General features: G+C 43.6%; 2 protein-coding genes across 2 annotated transcripts in view; both read right to left on the reverse strand.

Annotated features, from left to right (window-relative positions):
- NEPRO (nucleolus and neural progenitor protein) overlaps window positions 1-2,071 on the reverse strand; it is a 15,270-nt gene extending 13,199 nt beyond the window's left edge. Inside the window, exon 1 of the mRNA XM_018576610.1 lies at window positions 1,922-2,071. Within this exon, the coding sequence (XP_018432112.1) occupies window positions 1,922-2,021 (100 nt within the window). The 5' untranslated portion in view covers window positions 2,022-2,071. The remainder of the gene's footprint in view (window positions 1-1,921) is intronic.
- Window positions 2,072-8,219: 6,148 nt separating this feature from the next.
- Window positions 8,220-17,110, reverse strand: TEX30 (testis expressed 30). The gene is made up of 5 exons (XM_018576613.1): window positions 17,062-17,110; window positions 13,244-13,480; window positions 12,882-12,933; window positions 10,321-10,523; window positions 8,220-8,470 (listed from the first exon to the last, which is right to left on the reverse strand). Exons 1-5 carry the CDS (start codon window positions 17,077-17,079, stop codon window positions 8,306-8,308), a joined length of 675 nt encoding a protein of 224 aa, XP_018432115.1. The 5' UTR covers window positions 17,080-17,110; the 3' UTR covers window positions 8,220-8,305.
- Window positions 17,111-17,534: the final 424 nt, after the last annotated feature.

The following is a 17,534-nucleotide window of genomic DNA, read 5'->3' on the forward strand; positions in this document are numbered from 1 at the left end:
CAGGGCACATCACACTGTGCAGGGGTTACCGAGTAGCATTGGCTCACACCCTCCACTGCTATATGAAGATGGCAGCTCTGAGAGTGCAAAGGAGAGGGGGCATGACGGGCAGAGCATACAGAGACCGCACAACCTCCTGCCCATTTCTGAAAGCAGCCAGACAGAACTTGTCTGATCTCCTCTGCCAGAAGTAGCAAGAAATACAGAGCCCGGACCCGGCGCTTGCTAAAGAGGAAGTAGAAAGTGGAGTACTAACTGTTGGCTTTTTGTGAATGATGGTACTTGTCTCCAGCCACTGACATTCACAACAACACGACAGTTACTATTCCTACGACTATCCCCTCTATACCCGGCAAGGGGTCTGTGCTCAGGGTTTCTTTTTACTTAAAAGAAGCTGGAAGAGGAGGAGATCAGATAATTCATGAAACACTTTTGGTTGCGAGTCAGGCCTGTAACTGTCTTACAATGCCTCGTGGGACAACTGGAGGGCCGGAATTGCCCCACGCTGGTCTACATTCGGCTGTGATCGGTGGCAGCTGAATGCAGCCAGGGATGAGTCACTGGTCGGCTTCATAGCACATCTTAGCACCAATGACGCTGACAGTGGACCGAGCCTGATTGAGATGCTGAGGGACTAGTTCCCCATCAGGTCTGCTCTGCTACTGATTGACAGCAGGACACAGTGTCTCCCTGAAACTCCATACCAAGCCCTTTCTATAGGGCCTGCTATTAATCTTGAGGGGGAACCCCAACCAACAATTGATGGACTAGGAAACACTCAACAAACATTAAAAACACATGCCAATGCACATGAAATCACAATACTAGATGCCTGAAAATGCATGCTAATGCACATACATTTTCAGCGTGTTGTGGTGATTATTTTCATGTGTGGCAGTGTGAAAAGGCTGTAAATGTGGCAAAACACATGTGAACACACATAAATGCACTTCAACACATGTAAAGACAAGTCGAACTTAGAGCCAGTTCACACCATCTTCGTTCGAGCTGCGCTGAAGTAAACAGCCAGTGCATTCCGAAAGCAAGAAAAGTCAATTCGCCTTGTCATTTATGGGCCTAGTTCACACCGCCACATTCAGGTGGTGTGTATTTAAGGGCCAGTTCACACCAATTGCGGTGCGTTCCACAGCAGTAACTGCTGAAACGCACTGTAATCACACACTAAACTCCCTCCTTTGTCCTAGGGAGGGAGGGGACGTAGCAGTGCATTGAAGTCAATGGCACCGCAGCACCGCCTCCCACAGTGCGATTGGACATGTGGCAATCTATTACCTGAGTCCAGTGAGAATGCAAAAAAAATGATGCATTTTTTTGTGTTGCATTGGACCGAAACGCAGGCAATGTTTTGCAACATGTCCAATTGCACCTTGGGTGGGTGGGCGTGGCTGCAGTGCCATTGACTTCAATGCACTGCCAAGCCCCCTCGCTCCCCAGAACAAAGGGGGAGTTTAGTGTGCGATTACAGTGCGTTCCAGCAGCTACTGCTCTGGGACACACTGCAAATGGTGTGAACTGGCCCTAAAAGTACGGCATGCGGTACTTTTTTTAAGCACACCACAGTGAGACATGGTACAACCGCATTCTATCGAGGTGAGCACATAAACCTGAATGAAATGTCACTTGTGACATTTCAATAAAGTTCTACAATAAAAAGAAAGAAAAAAGTGTGATGCTGCTCGATCCTGCGCACATGACGCAGTTGCTGGTGTGATGTACCCTAAACGCAGGAGAACGTCATCTTAGAATCATAAAGTCTGTTTATACGTCACAGATGCATAGAGAACTTTCCTGTACATGTAGCCTTGAGGTGTCTAGTATAGGCACACTGCAGGTTATATGAAGCGGCCAGAGATGGCGCTGTGCTATGGTGAGCCGAGCTCCGTGCACAGTGCACACTCACCTGTGTCGTCCCCCAGCGGCACGGTCACCTGACACTGGATGGCCGGGCGCGGGATATGCAGGCGGTTCCAGGGTTCGGTGTCCACATTACAGCACCCCATTCCTAAAACAGCGTGCCGCTGCCGCACAGCTCAACGTGCCCCGGAAGAACTCTCTCCGTGACCCCAAACTTCCTGGTCACAATGGCTCCGCCCATGTATTGTAAACACATGTGCTGCGGGTGACATACATTACAGTACTGCAGAGCCAGTCCGCCAATATCGTTTGTCAAAAATCGCGATTATCGCGTATCAAAACGGAGATGGAGCCGTCTGTTTATCGGTGCTGGATGAAATTTGGGTGAAAATGTATCTCTAGAAGTAGAGAAACTATATGCTGGGGATGGACAAGGAAGCCATGGCTTTGTTAGTTGTTAGAGCAGAACTCCAGGGAAAATTATTATTAACCCTTGCAGTGGGGCTACCCCCCAGCACTGCAAGGGTTAGCTCGTTTTGGTCTAGAGCTGAAAATAAGAAAGTTATACTCACCTGATCTTCTGAGCAGGCCAGCTTTGACAGAGTGCCGTCCTGCCTATCTCCTACACTGCAGCAATGGAATGAAATGTCACTGAGTAAAGGTGCCCATACACTGCACGATTATCGTACGCGATCGGGTTTTCGTACGATAATCGAGCAGTGTGAACGGAGACGTGCGACCGTTTCTACTGTACGGTCGCACGTCTTCTGTCGAACCAGCATGTTCGAAAACCAGCCGGGAATCGTACGATTCTCGGCTGGTTAGAACGGTGCTAGGAAGATAAATGCTGAACGGGCCGGTGTGCGCACGCGCAAACTGCCCGTTCAGTATTGCGGTCATCGGAAGCCCGCCCCTCAGGGGGGCGGGCTTGCGATGATCGAAAGTGCGATCTGCCTGTCCAAGATAGGCAGATCGTACGTTTTTTTAATCCCTTTGCAACCATCGCAAGACTAAAGTCTTGCGATGGTTGTAGAGTGTATGGCCACCTTGAGACAGATTCATGTACTTGTCAGTAACCTGTTGCACAGATGCACCAGAATCAGCACAAATTACTCCTTGAGTGATCTGTAATGACTCTGTCTCATCTTTGCTAGGGTACAAGCTGAGATCTCAACCAGCATCCTAGGAACCAATGACTCTGTGTGGCCTAGAGCATCCTAGCAACCAATGATGCTCAGCCACGCACGTAATTGGTTGCTAGGCTCCTGGCAGCTTCCACATACAGCATCATTGGTTACTAGGACACAAGCTGGGCTGCCTTTCTCCTAGCAACCAATGACATAGGGGGACACTGAGCTGGGGCTATATTACCTTGTGAATAAACTGATTTAATTTACCGCCGATTTCCTTATCTCTGAAACAGCTGGGCCAAGCTTCAGTATCTTGCTAGTCAGCCCCGCTGGCTGTCAAAATACCTGAACAATCTGATTGGATGCAGGCATTGTTCAGGTATTTCGAGAGCCAGCGGGGCCCAACTAGCAAGATACTAAAGCTTGGCCCAGTAAATTTAATGTGAGACATTCAATTTACATCCCTCCCCACCCATGCTGCTTTAAGGATTTGCCTTAAGTGATGCCTCTTGATCTGATCATCTTCTTTCTAGTAGTTTTCAGCAATGCCTCCAGTGCTGGTGCCGATCCATGATCCAGCGTTGACTACTGTCTCTTCCCGTCCCATGGTGTCTGTCCAGCATGCTAGCTCACAGCTGCGTGCATTCACATACAATGAGTCAATCTCTTCTCCCTGCTGATGACCTTCATTGCGCATGCGCCCGCACACACCCCCTTGCACGGCCAATTGAGAAGCTGTATTTTACAGCTGGGAGTGAGCGCCGGAGACAGAGGTAAGTTTTTACCTATTTGGTAACTTTTTATTTTTGAAAATGTTTTTGCATATATTTTCTGCTTGCTGGCAGTAGATATATGTAAAATGTGTTAATGTCACTTTAACTCCCCTATGCTGCAAGTAGCCATGCACCACAGTCACCTACTGGTTTCTGCTTATATGGTAAGATACCTTGTAGAGCTCCCTGGGAAACTTCAAAGTAAACCTGTCATGAGAGAACTTTGGGGGCTGACATTCTTCTGAAAAAACGAGTTACTTGGCGTTTATGATGACCCACTGGCTTCAATGAATCTCAGAAGCCTGGTACCTTATAAAATAGCTAAATACCTCCCTTCACACCTACCTGCTTGATTCAGAGGCTAGAGAGCAGATATCTTACTGCTGGAATCTCAGAAAGGTAATATAGGTCAGTGACCGATTCTTCTGACCAACAAACACCAATGACTGAAACGTGAATATTTCATTACTAGGGTAATAATTTATACTTAGTTCTGATCATTTCATGGATTAACATAAAAATATTCCCAGCACAGTGCTTTGGTTTCCGGTAATGCAATTCACAACTTCTATTTCTAACTTGGCCCTGATTTAGGTTTAGTTGTAGCAGTTAAACAAAAGTTGTTTTGCAGAGTTGTATCCATAAGGTCCATTCATTACTCGCTGCCGGATTTCTTGTAAATCAGAAAATCGACTTCTTTTCCATTCTCCTATTTGCAGTTAATGAAGAGATTGTTAGGCCATACTCTTGAGAACAGATGTTAGAAGATGCATCTGACAGAGTCTCAGTAGGAAATAGATTCGGAACACGTGTCAACTGCTTTGTTCCCTGCAAGCAGTAAATTATTTACTGTCAGTACATAACACACACAGATTGTCTTATTTTCGGTGTTATTTAAATTTGTGAACTAGTACCTGGGCCTGCTATTGCATTTTAGTTTTACCCAACTTTGACAGCTTTCCCTTGTTGCAGGCTTACGGGGGCCCAACTGATGATCTTGCACCCAGGCACATTGCTAGGGTTGCCACTTTTTCTTCAAGCGAACCCGAACACTCTAGCGACCCACGGACATTTTTTTGGGGAGAATGAGCCGTGGCACGTACATATGTAAATAGCGCCACCCTTTCATATGTAAATATCACAGTTGAGACTATTTTCAGTGGGAGGCCAGTAGCCCCTATCTTAATTTTGGTTGCCCCTCTCTGCCTGACATCTTGTGTCCGGGTTTCTGCTGCCATGAAACCCGGACACAGCATTCAAAACCCGGACTGTCCGGGTGAATCCTGGACAGGTGGCAACCCTACACACTGCATCCAAAAAAATGCCCCATGTCTCTTATTATAGGTGTAAGTAACTGTCCCTAGGGAAAGTCTTTCAAGGTGTTTGGGAAGATCGTCATGGGAAAATGATCCTCTTATTCTGGTGTAGGCAGAAGGAAGCATCTGCTCAGACTCCCACCCCCCAATTGATTTGCATGGGGGTTAATTTGTTTGAGTTTGGTCAGTTTTTACACACAGTAAGTTGCAGAAGCAGTTGCGCCTGTTAAAATCTCTCTACAGGTACAGGTGCTGAGGAGAGGATAAAATTACCATGTATGCGCCACTGTCACTGTTCAAAAAGGATTACTAGTCCATAATACTTATGGAACCCGTTCAAGGATGGGAGATCTATGGCCGCCTCTCCCTAGTCTACACATTTAGTTGCTTTTGGTAGCTGCATACTGCTTTGCCATCTTCCACTGTTTTTGCATGTAGTATGGAGAGTGAACCGGACACATCTGCTGGAAGTGAGAAATGTTGGGAATATCAGGTATAAGCAATAACAGGGCAGCACAGTGGCGTAGTGGTTAGCGCTTCTGCCTTGTAGCACTGGGATTCCCAGTGTTGGATTCCTGGCCAGGTCACTATATACAAGGAGTTTGCATGTTCTCCCTGTGCTTGCGTAGGTTTCCTCCGGGTACTCCGGTTTCCTCCCACACTCCAAAGACATGCTGGTAGGTTAATTGGCTCTTGTTTACATTGGCCCTGTATGCATGTGAGATAGTGACTTTAGATTGTAAGCTCCTTGAGGGCGGGGACTGATGTGAATGTGCACTGTGTAAAGTGCTGCGTAAGTTGTCGGCGCTATATAAATACCAATAATAAATAAATAAGAAGACTGCAGATGTTTGTAACTTTGTGTTTTTCAATTAAAAATGAAAGGATTTCCTAATGGCTATAAGAATAGATAAAATAACTACATATAGTTTACTTAGTATTTTTATTAGTTTAAAAATAATTTCAACATTGAAAAAAAGTAAAACAAAATGAAACTTCAATTAGTTCTGACTATTAAGAGTAAACAGGGATTAAACAGGGAAAAAATAGTAAACATTCACTGCTCGACACATGCTAATCTGGAAGGGTATGTCAACCTAACTGCTTAAAGAAGAATGACGGCAACATTTTTATTAACACTTGCAGTGGAGCTACCCCTGCACAGGCAAGGGTTAACCGCTTGTTTTGGTCTAAAGGAGGAAAATAACAAAAGTTGTACTGACCTGAAACCTCACCAGCCTCACTCCTCCTCTGCTACAGTGGTCTAAGGGCCCGTTCACACCAGATGCATTGCAGCCGGCTCACTTTTTTGTGGGGCAGTAGGGGACGTGGTGGGCCATTGAAGTGAATGGCACCGTAGCCAAGCCCTCTGGCCGCAATGCGATGGGCCGCACGGGATCACAAGGCACATTATTATTTATCGCGGTCCGGTGCGATCAAAATAGTGCTTGCAACGGTCCGGTGCGATCAAAATGCCGCAAGCACTATTTTTATCGCACCGGACCGCGATAAATAATAATGTGCCTTGCGATCCCGTGCAGCCGATCGCATTGCGGCCAGAGGGCGTGGCTACGGTGCCATTCACTTCAATGACCCACCACGTCCCCTCCTGCCCCACATTACCATTGCTGCAGCATAGGAGGAGACAGGCAGGAGGAAGTGCAGTCACAGCCGGCTGGCTTGGATGGTCAGGTGAGTATAACTTTGTAATTTTCCTTCGTAGACCAAAACGAGCAGTTAACCCTTGCAGTGCGGGGGTAGCCCCACTGCAAAGGTCAATAAAAATTTTGCCCAGAGTTCTTCTTTAAAGTGCAACCATCCCCTATACATTTACGAGCAGGCAGGCTTTTTAGACCATACTGTGTCTCTTCTGCAATAAAGGATCCTTACCTTCCTGTTTGCAATCTAAATGACAATGTACACTGAGCCGCACATGCACAGCTCACTATACAATTCCGGCACATGCCAGGATGAAAGAACTACACATGCACTGGAGTTATATCCTCCCGGCACAGCCAGTCAAGATAGCCAAAGATGCCACACCCAGAGGAAGACTGGCACCAGCGAGGGAGCTCTCGGACATCACATCGCTAGAGGGTAGGTGAATAGTGTTCCTCTTTAAAGAATAGAATACATATTTGGGCTGCTAAAAATGCTAGTTGCCTTCCTGTCAGTTGCTTTTGAGTCACTGATCTGTAACAAGTACACAGAGCAGGAAATTCTAACTACCTGCTGCAAATTGGTTCTCGGTCAGTGTCTCCAAGAATACTGACGCCAGAAAATTGCCATGACAGCCAGGCAAATAGAAGTTTAAAAAGGAGGTCAGCAATGGCAACTCAAATATTTGTCTCTTGGAAGCTTTCCCTTAACATGCAACTGCAGTTATTAACTGTACCATATAATTTTATCACTCTATGGTAAGTCCCCAAAGGCGTGGTTCAGTAATGCTCTAACTAAAGATCATAGTTCAAGGCAACGGTTTTATTGGCTCTGGTGGTTTTTATAACGTAACAGGAATTTGGAATGTCTTTTTTATAAGGAACAATGCTGCAGTACTATTTACAGCCCCACTGGGCCATACAGTAGTAGTTAAACAGATATCTGGGCATTCCCCCTAAATAGATGTTCAACAACTGCTAATGTCTGCTGCAGTTTCAGAATGTTGTTTCTAACACACACTGATAAATTACTAGAGAGTAAAGGTGTCCATACATTATGCGATTTCCATTCCGAAATCATACACGAACGGTCTTTTGAACGAATATCGAACAATTGTTGGTATATGACCGATTTTTGTTTTTGATATTGTGATTGAAAATTTTAGTTCGGTTAGGTTGGACATTTTTTTTCTGACAGATTGAAAATCGACGAATCGGTGCGGTTTTTGTTTGTCAAAAACACAGCACATACGCAAAAGGAAATTATTTCTGCCATTCATCCAAAAATGGTTGGCTAGTATGACTAACGACCGTTTTCTGAAATGTACATTTGATTACGCTTGATGGGGTATTCACGCTGTAATCGAACCAGGGTTCCTGACAGTAACCAAAAACCTACTAGTGTATGGCCACCTTAAAGGAGAACTATGGGGTTAAGTCTTTTCCCCATAACTGAAGACTCCATCCTTTTGTAGCCACTGTTCTTAGTGATTGCTGCAGCCACCAAAATTGATGTGGTTTGTCTCTCTGCTGTGTAAAAGTGATACTGATCTTTACAACTTCAATGTGTCTTGAATCCAGGATAACGTGTGTTCATTTATTTCTGTCATAACATCATCCATTGTCTTTCCTTTAGTAGACATTCCATGATTGGCATTTTCAACCCAATGGATCTGCACAGGAGCTTTCATTTTGCTAATGGTCTTCATCATTAAAGCCTACAGCAAGAAACAGTAATTAAAAGTACATTCTGCAAGGTGTGATGTAACAAGTGACACAGCAATTTACAGTAGATTACTTTGGAATATACCTCAAAGCTAAAGATCACACCAGATGCAGTACGTTCCGGCCCGATTCTGGCCAGAACACACGGGATGGACTAAAATCTCAATACAAATTAGTAAACTAGATGTGAGATTGTAGTCCATCACAGAAGTGAGCTTGGAGCGGTGGCTACTTTACAACTCACACAGGGGGCATGGGGGAACACAAGTAGCCACCCTCCAGAAGGAAGGACAGTGTCAGCACCAATTGAGAGATGATTTGAGGATCTACAGCCGAGTGATACACAAATAAGATACATTTTTGTTAATAGTTAAGGTACTTGAATGTATCTTTAACCCCTTCGTGACGGGAGACGTACAGTGTACGTCCCGTCACAAAGTGGCTATATGACTGGCCCCGTACACTGTACGTGACGAGTTATATCAGTCTTTGTAATGCTGGTAACAGATGATTCTCAGCGGTTACCAGTCATTAATGAATGCCTCAGTATTGAGGCATTCATTAATGAAATAGTTAAGCTTTTGTAAAAGCTTCTTTTTTTCATTAATGAAAGAATGAAGCCTTTACATTCAGATACGGGTTCGCTAAACAGTGAACCTGTAACTGACAGCTGAAGATAGCAGAGAGGTAGCAGTCACTCACCTCTCTGCTATTCGTTTTGACAGCTGTATGTTAAATGATACATTTCAAGCACAAGATACAAATGTATCTCTTGAGTGAAATGTATCAGTTTTGATCGTCTAGGAACGATCAAAGAGCCCTCGTTCACACCTAGGCGTATTGCATATGCGCGTGGGTTTTTTACCGCGATTCCGAAGGCTACTTGGCTGTATCCCAATGGAAAACGCCCTACAAAACGGGCCAAAGTAGTACCTGGACCTTTTTAAGAGTGGGCCGTTTTGTAGGGCGTTAGGGACGGGCGGAAATACGGCAAGGTGGGAACGAGACCATTGACTACAATGCAATGTATATTTTTGACCGTTTTGTAGAGCGTTCGTCGTGCGTAGAACGCGCTACAAAAAGGTCAGGTGTGAACGAGGGCTAAGTGAGATCTGATTCTGACATGCTGTCAGGATCAGTCTCTAAGATTACTAATAGCTGTTCCTAAGTTTGGAGCAGCCTAATAATAACTAAAAATTAAAAAAAGCTAATTTATCATGCAGTCATAGTGACTGCTTGATATAAACTGACAAAAAAAAAAAAAATTTACACTTATTTTTTTTACAAAGTGTAAAAAAAAAATAAAGTGTACAAAAAATTCTAAAAATAAAACTTTTATATATAAATATATTTTTATACTATAATTATTATTTTAAAAAGTTCTAAAAATAATAATAATAATAATCAAAACTTGCTGCTGTGGAAGAATCACACAGCAAAAATATAAAAAGCGTGTCAGTCATTTAGGAACAGAAACTAAAAACTATCTCAGTCATGAAGGGTTTAAGATTCAACTCTGGAGTTTAGTGTCACTTTAATGTTGTCTGGCTGTTATGCTAATCTAATGATTTCACTTGGTAAAGTACATTCTGAGAAACTGACACAAACAAGTGTGTAGATCAGGTGCTGTGACCTCAGTATAGCGTCACTTTCAGCATATTGTAATTAATGGAATCACTTTGCAGAGATCTCTTTTCACCTCTGCATGGCGCAAGTCTATTTCTGTTGATCAGTTGTGAAGAAAAAAATAATAATTTCATTGTGATTCAATATTCCATAACATGAAAACCTCAAGGGTGTGAATACTATTTCTAGAAACTGTATATATTAAGCTTATGTTTACCCTATCACACATCTCATCTACTGAACCAGAGATGAACAGCATCGGCTTTGTTATATGCAAGATATCTTCATCTCGGAGCATGCCTTTTGCATTAGGAGAGTGTAAGGGATATGAGAGGCAAATCAGGCCTTGGATTGCACCATCACCTTCTTCACAAGCTCCTCTCATCACATGAGCAGCAACACGGGACCCCATAGATCGGCCTGTGCAAAAATGGGAACAACTCTTCATGAAATTGTCAACAGTTATGTTACTAGGCAAAGTCATTAAAGCCTGCAGCAGCAAACTATTTCTCCCACTGATTAACAGCAAATGCCCAGCTAAGTTACCACCATTAAAATGATAAAACTGTAATACCATCATGTACAAAATATGTTACTTTTCACTTTCATACAGTCATTAATAAAACACACTTTCATCAATGTATACAGTCACTGTTGAGTCAATGCATATTTAGAGCCCATTTTCAAGTCTGTGAGGGCCCTTGGGCAAAATATTGTATGGGGCCAAAATCCTTTTAGATGAAAAGAAACAGTAAATGGAATGACAGACTGAGGAGGACTGAGCCGGTAATCAGTAATTACTGCCATAAGATTCTCTCTATTTTACTGAAATAATTACTATATGCTGAGACATTTCAACGTACCTGAGATGCTGTGGAACAACCATGAGACTGGGATTGTGAAGGGGGGTAAGCTTGTGGTAATATGCCCCAACGCAAACAGTTCATGTGCTCACACACTGTAAATACTAGGCAGTGATAAGACATAGGCATATGTGGCAATAAACAGTCAACACAAAGGCAGTTGTGACAATATGTTGGCAAGACTCGCATGTATTGTGACAAAATACAGGTAACCAACATGGGCAACACACTGACAATTGTAGTGATATGTGGGCAACTCATTGCCAAAACATTGGTAGGTGCTGGACAAGGCACAGGAAACAGAAAAAAAGAAGCACATTTATTAAGTGCTAGAAAAGGATGAGGGAAGAATTAGAGAGAAGGGGGCACTGGAGGAAAACAAGAGATTCAGCAAAGAGGAGTGTTAGTAGTTCATTGGCATGTGATTAATTTCTCTCTTTACTTCTCCCACATTAAACCAGACCTGCCTGTTTACCTGAAAGACACCCAAGAATGAGTCTGGCTACTTTTGTTTGCCATGGTCCCTGTGTGTGTTGTAAAGTAGTCACCGCTCCATGCTCACTCCTGTGATGGACTACAATCTCAATATAAATTAGTAAATTAAACATGAGATTTTAGTCCATCACGGGCGCGAGCTTGGAGCTACTTTACAACGCACACAGGAGCTATAGGGGAAAAAAGTTGCCCCCCTCCAGAAGGAAGGGCAGTGTCAGCACTAATTCAGAGATGATTTGAGGATAAACAGCTGAGTGATACACAAATATGATCCATTTTTGTTAATAGTTGAAGTATTTGAATGTATTTTTAAGATTTCACTCCTGAGTTTAGTGTCACATTAACTACTTGTTTATGTGTAGGAGAGTTATGTAAAGGACTTTTACTTACCTGATCCCTTTCCAGAAGGTTGCAGGTCCAGCACTCGCAGCCTCTTTCCCCTTCTGCTTTGGCGGTCGGAGGCCTGCTGACATCATCACTTCCAATGCAGGAGCCATAGTTTTACTATATACACTGAGTGGCCAGTTTATTATGACCACCTGATGTTAGTAGGCAAATTAGCTATAATTAGCTATAATTTTGCGCTGAAGTTGCTAGAGGGCCAGACCATTAGAAATAGGGAAGCAGATCTTTTCTGAAGATATGGGTAAACAATGCGATTTAACAGCCTTTGAACGTGGGATGATTGTTGGTGCGAGCCATGGAGCGAGTATCAGCGAAACAGCAGAATTTGTTAAATGTTCAAGAGGGGCTCATTGTTAAAGTGTTTAAAGACTGGACTGTCAGCCGAAAATCTGGGTCTGAACGTGCGAATTGTGGCCGTCAGTGACTAGTCAATGCTAGGGCAGAACGGAGAGTGGCAAGACTGGTACAAGACAACAGAAGGGCAACGGTGCAGTGTCAGATTCCTCACATCACCTTTCAACATCTCGTGGAGTCACGAGGCGGCCCAACAAAGTCATCTCGTGGAGTCATCTCGTGGCCCAACGAAGTACTGATGGTGTGTTCATAATAATCTGGCCACTCGGTGTATGTGAGGAGGCCAAGGGACAGTCCAAGAACCAGAGCATAGGGTACAGAGGTGAGTACCATCTGCCGGGGGAGTGGAGATCAGGTAAGTAAAAAGTACTTTACACAATACCATTAGACATTCATAAGCAGTTAACTCATGCAGTTTTTTTCCCCACAGATAGACTTTAAAATATTGGTGAACAATGGCAGCTTGCCATGACAGGTTGTGTGTGTTTCTGTGTGGAATTCAATCCTCTTTTTATATACAAATAATTGGCATCAAATTTACTTACACTGTTTGCATTTCCATAAAATCTGCACCATAAGTGCGTTGATCAGCTGTTATAATTCCAACTAATGATACAGTAAATTGTTTGATCTCATGTCAGCATCCAGTAAGACAACTGACCTGCAAGGAAAATGTCACCAATGTTATAATCATCCAAAGATTTCATGTACACCTAAAAGAAAAAAAAGATGGAATAGGTATAACTAACAAATCAAAAGCTCACATACTGTATATTCCATCTTAGAACAGTAAAGCTTTCTTAAAACAGAAGGTATTCACATGTTTCATTCCATCATAAAAAAAAGGATCTGAATGAGAAATATCATAAGGTGTATGGCCAGCTATAGGATCATATGGACAGATGAATTGATTTATGGAACTCCATTTGATGTATTTTATCCTAAATGATGCAATTATGCTAAATTACAGGGAATGTGTGCAACAAAAGCTGAAACTACTACTAATGTTAATAATTTACATACCACCACTGCATTGTAAGCTTTGGTTCTGTAAACTAGATTGAGTCCTTTGCACGTAAATCGTAGACAGAGCAATCCATGAGATGCCAAGTACCGCGCCATAGAAACCAAGTGAGCAAAGTTCATGTCTCCGCCAGCACCATGTGTGAGAATAACTCCATTTACCACATTGCCGTGATCTTTAGGAATGGACAGAATAGCATCCAGAGATTTCTTGCCAAATAGTATTTTAATCTTCTCCTGAAAAATACAAAATATACTTATTGTAGCGGCTAATGTAAAAGTGTATGCCAAGGCATCAATCACTCTTAACCCATTACAGTATATATGGGACAAAAAAGACCCATGATGAAAGTTAAAAGATAAGTGCACTTTTCAAAAGCATAGTGCACTTATCCATTTTGCCCCCCTCCTGTAACCCAACAGATTCCACCCTCCACAGATGTATACATTACTTACCTTAGTCAGATGCCCGCAGCCTGTCCATGGCCTTTCTCTTTGGACCACCCCTGCACTGCAGAGCTCCATAGACTTCTATGGGGTTTCTCTACTTCCTTCTCTTCACTAGGAGATGAGTTCCAAAAACTTCTATGGGGCTCTACTGTGCAGGCGCAGCCAGGAGATATAGGACTTGCAGTACAGGGTGTCAATAAACACAGGAGTGAGTTGCGCTCGGTCTCGACAAATATAAATAAAATAAAAAGAATTCATTATTTAGTTATTTAGTTTTCACACCTAGCGCATTGATTCTTGTATTACTAATAAACACAGGAGGCCATGGTCATTGGATCGAGGTAGGCATTAATTTGTGGAGGGGGATCTACCAGGCCATGGAAGGGGAGGGCAGGAGGGCAAAAAGAATTAAGTGCATTTTGTTTAAACATGCACATTTTCTGTAAAGTGTATCTAAAGCAATTTTAAGGCATTTTGAATAGTAACTGGAAAAGAAATAGAGGGGAAATCTTTCAGTGAGGACAACTGTCTAAGAAGCGATTTCCCTTATTTTGGGAAGATATCTCACTTCCTAGAAAATGTCCCCAATGGGACACTTGTCAGGAGTTTTTAACCAATATCTACTCCTACAACAAAGTAAGAGTTAGCTTAAGTGCTGGCCTCCACATGGAATCTCTAATTTCCCACACTACCTCACCTCTCTAGTCCTCTAAAAATGCCAGTACAAGTTTCAGCTTTCACAACCTTCGAACCTGCAGAGGACTATACACTCTCTGCCATCCCTAGAAGCAAAGAAGCAGCCTGTGGGAAGCAGAATGCCATGTGTTCCCCATACCCGGAAATACCATCTGAGAGCACAGTGAAAGTAAATCATTCATTCATTGTGGTGCCTATCATTTATTATACCTAGTCTAGGTGGCACATATTCATTTTAGGGCCCATCCACCCTAGTGGGCACACATAAGGCCCCATTCACACTGTTGTCCTGGGTTATGTGCACTTTAGCACGTGTTTTGCGTCTTTGTGCACTGCGGTGCCATAAATTCTTCATGGCACGTCCAACACATCTTGCTATTGCAAATGTATTACAACGCACCACAACAGTGATGTACTACTGTGCTCTGTGGTGCTCTGCGTTACAAACAAGTGCACATTCTTTTGTGCAATCTGGTGCATGTTACTACAGTGCGAATGGGGCCTTATGCTGTGTATAACAAATGGCGTCTGGTGTGTGTTTTGTACGAGCAGTGTGATATGTTGTTACAACACATAGCATGGATAACCTTTTCCTTCTTTCTAAAACGTTATTGAAATGTGACAAAATGCCATTTCATTCATTTCTATGCAGTGCAGTGCATTGCAATGTGGTGTGCGGCATTCTCAGTGCTGCGCTGCATAAAATTGTAACCTGTTCTACCTTATTTCAGCGCAGCCCAATGCAGCAAATTTTGGACGGTTTTTGTGGAACCGGTCAAAATTCGCAGAGTGTGTGCTGCTGTCGGCACCCTTTCGGACGGAAAATCTTTGCGGACTCTATTCGGGTATCAGTTCAGACAGTGACATTCCTCTATCGACATACTCCTAGGTATTGATGAAGGAATCTGCTCTTTTTTTTTTTTTCAGCTTGCTGGTTGAACAAAAAAATAGAGAAGTGTATGGCCAGCCTTATACAGTAGGCAAATTGCCTTATCTATGCGCTAGAACTGCAATCAGTGGTGCTGTCCAATGCACATAACATGAATGCACCCCTAAGGCCTCATGTACACAGGATTAAAAAAATTGTCATATCTATGATGGATCTTGCTGCCAGCACCAGCATGTAATGGCAGGTAAAGTATGCATTTATGTGCACACAGCATTTATAAATTCATTCTAGTGGCTAGAGTATTAATATATTCTAGCCACTAGAATTAATCTATGTCACACCCATACAAATATGTGTAAATTGCAGCAGTACACTTCTCTACAAACGCATGAGATCCTAATAGGTTGGACTTGATGGACTAATGTCTTTATTCAACCTCAAATACTATGTAACTATGTAACTATGATTACAGCATTTTATATGTCCCCGAACAATGCTCTAGATCCTTGGTTCTCAACTGGTGGGTCATAAACCAAAAGTGGGTAGCGACCCCGTGTTAAGTAGGTCCCCGCGTGCCTTCCACTTTTCTAGGTGAGAAGCTCCTCAGCCTCCCCCTAGCGCACGGATGTCCAAACTCCGGCCCTCCAGCTGTTGTGAAATTACAAATCCCATGATGCATCTCCCTCAGGGAGTCATGTCTGTGGCTGTGAGAATCTTGCAATGGCTCATGGGATTTGTAGTTCCACCACAGCTGGAGGGCCGGAGTTTGGACATCCCTGCTAGCGCAGCACTGTCAGTTCTCGCACCAAGCAGCCATTCAAACTATGCTGCCCGATACCAAGTGTCAGCTTGGGGTGGGGTTGGATGGGGCTATGGCCGCGAGGGAGCTCCATCCATAAGTGTATAGCTTACAGCTCCCTTGCGTGCCCTGTAGAGGTGCCTAAACTGAAGTGGATACTCAGCCTGGGGTTCAGTGGGAGCTGCTGTGCTGTGATGTCACAATCTGGCTCCTGGCACCTCTACAGGGTGTGCAGGTGGATGCACATATGGAAGGAGCTCCATCACAGCACAGCAGCTCACACTGGACCCCAGGCTGAGGATCCACTTTATTTCTCGTAAGATAGAGTGACTGGTCGAATAAAAAAAAAAAAATTAAAAATGGAGGGGGAGGGAGTGCGTATGTGTGTGTGAGAATGTCTGTGAGTGTGTGCGATTGTGTCCGTGGTTGTGTGTGTCTATCAGTGTTTTTGAGGGCCCATTCACACTACTGCAGTGCGCTAATCACACAGTTCCATGTAATTAACGCACTGTACCATGCAATCGCACCTACCACACTGATGTGAGAGGTGCATTGCATTGCCATTCATTTGAATGGCACCCCAAACGCATCTCCCACCCACAGTTCTATTGCCTGCTTCAGAACGTGCGGTACTGGAATGCCATGCGTTCCATTGCGATGCAACTTGAGACACGACTTAATGACCAAGGACAAATGTGGGTGCTGAGGTTACACAGGTTGAGAACCACTGCTCTAGATTACAAATCTAAATGCCATTGTGCATGTGCATAGAGCTGCGTTCAGAGATATTAAAAACGCTGTGCAATTCAAAAAGCTGCATTTTGAGCTTTAATGTGCCCCAGCTACTGTCTAATTCTGCAGTAAATAAATGATAAACGGGTGAAGGATTTCATACTGGAAGTGCAAGGAGTTAGAAACACACAATAGGAGGGAGCGTAAGAGATAGTAGCTCATTATGCATGACACACACTGTGTATACTGTACCTCTGTATAGTCACCCATGGCTCACATGCACGCTCTGCTAGCAGCTCTCACACTGGATGGGGGAGGGGCTCTTTCAGACACTTCCTTATTATCACATGCTGCAGGGTCTATGGAATGAATGGCAGCGGAGTTGTATTTTAGCTGCTATATACAAATCACCACAATGGCCAGTACAAGTATATACGATTGTTGATCACCTGTTTCTGGAAACTGTCCCTTTGGGCCTCATTCACACTGGCACTCCTGTGTTCAGCTTTTCTAAACTCGGGAAGTTATCAGGAAAGTATAAGCCACTTCTTTGCTTCCCAGATCACGTTTTGCTGCATTAAGATATCCCTGCTGGAAGCTGCATTAACAAGGGGCTTGTATGTACATTCTGCAATTCCTGCAGCAAGAAAGAGGATTCCTACGACAGGGATCCCAGGTGTCCCCTTGAAGGTCCCCACACACCTTACGATAATCGTACGATAATT

Source organism: Nanorana parkeri, unplaced genomic scaffold (genome assembly GCF_000935625.1).
Source record: "Nanorana parkeri isolate BGI_ZX_2015 unplaced genomic scaffold, ASM93562v1 scaffold71, whole genome shotgun sequence".
Taxonomy (NCBI): domain Eukaryota; kingdom Metazoa; phylum Chordata; class Amphibia; order Anura; family Dicroglossidae; genus Nanorana; species Nanorana parkeri.

Coding starts and splice junctions, on each gene's coding strand:
- TEX30 (XM_018576613.1), bottom strand. Junction 12,934..13,243: donor AAGCTTACAATGCAGTGGTG/GTATGTAAATTA, acceptor TTTTTCTTTTAG/GTGTACATGAAATCTTTGGA. Junction 8,471..10,320: donor TAGATGAGATGTGTGATAGG/GTAAACATAAGC, acceptor TTCTTGCTGTAG/GCTTTAATGATGAAGACCAT.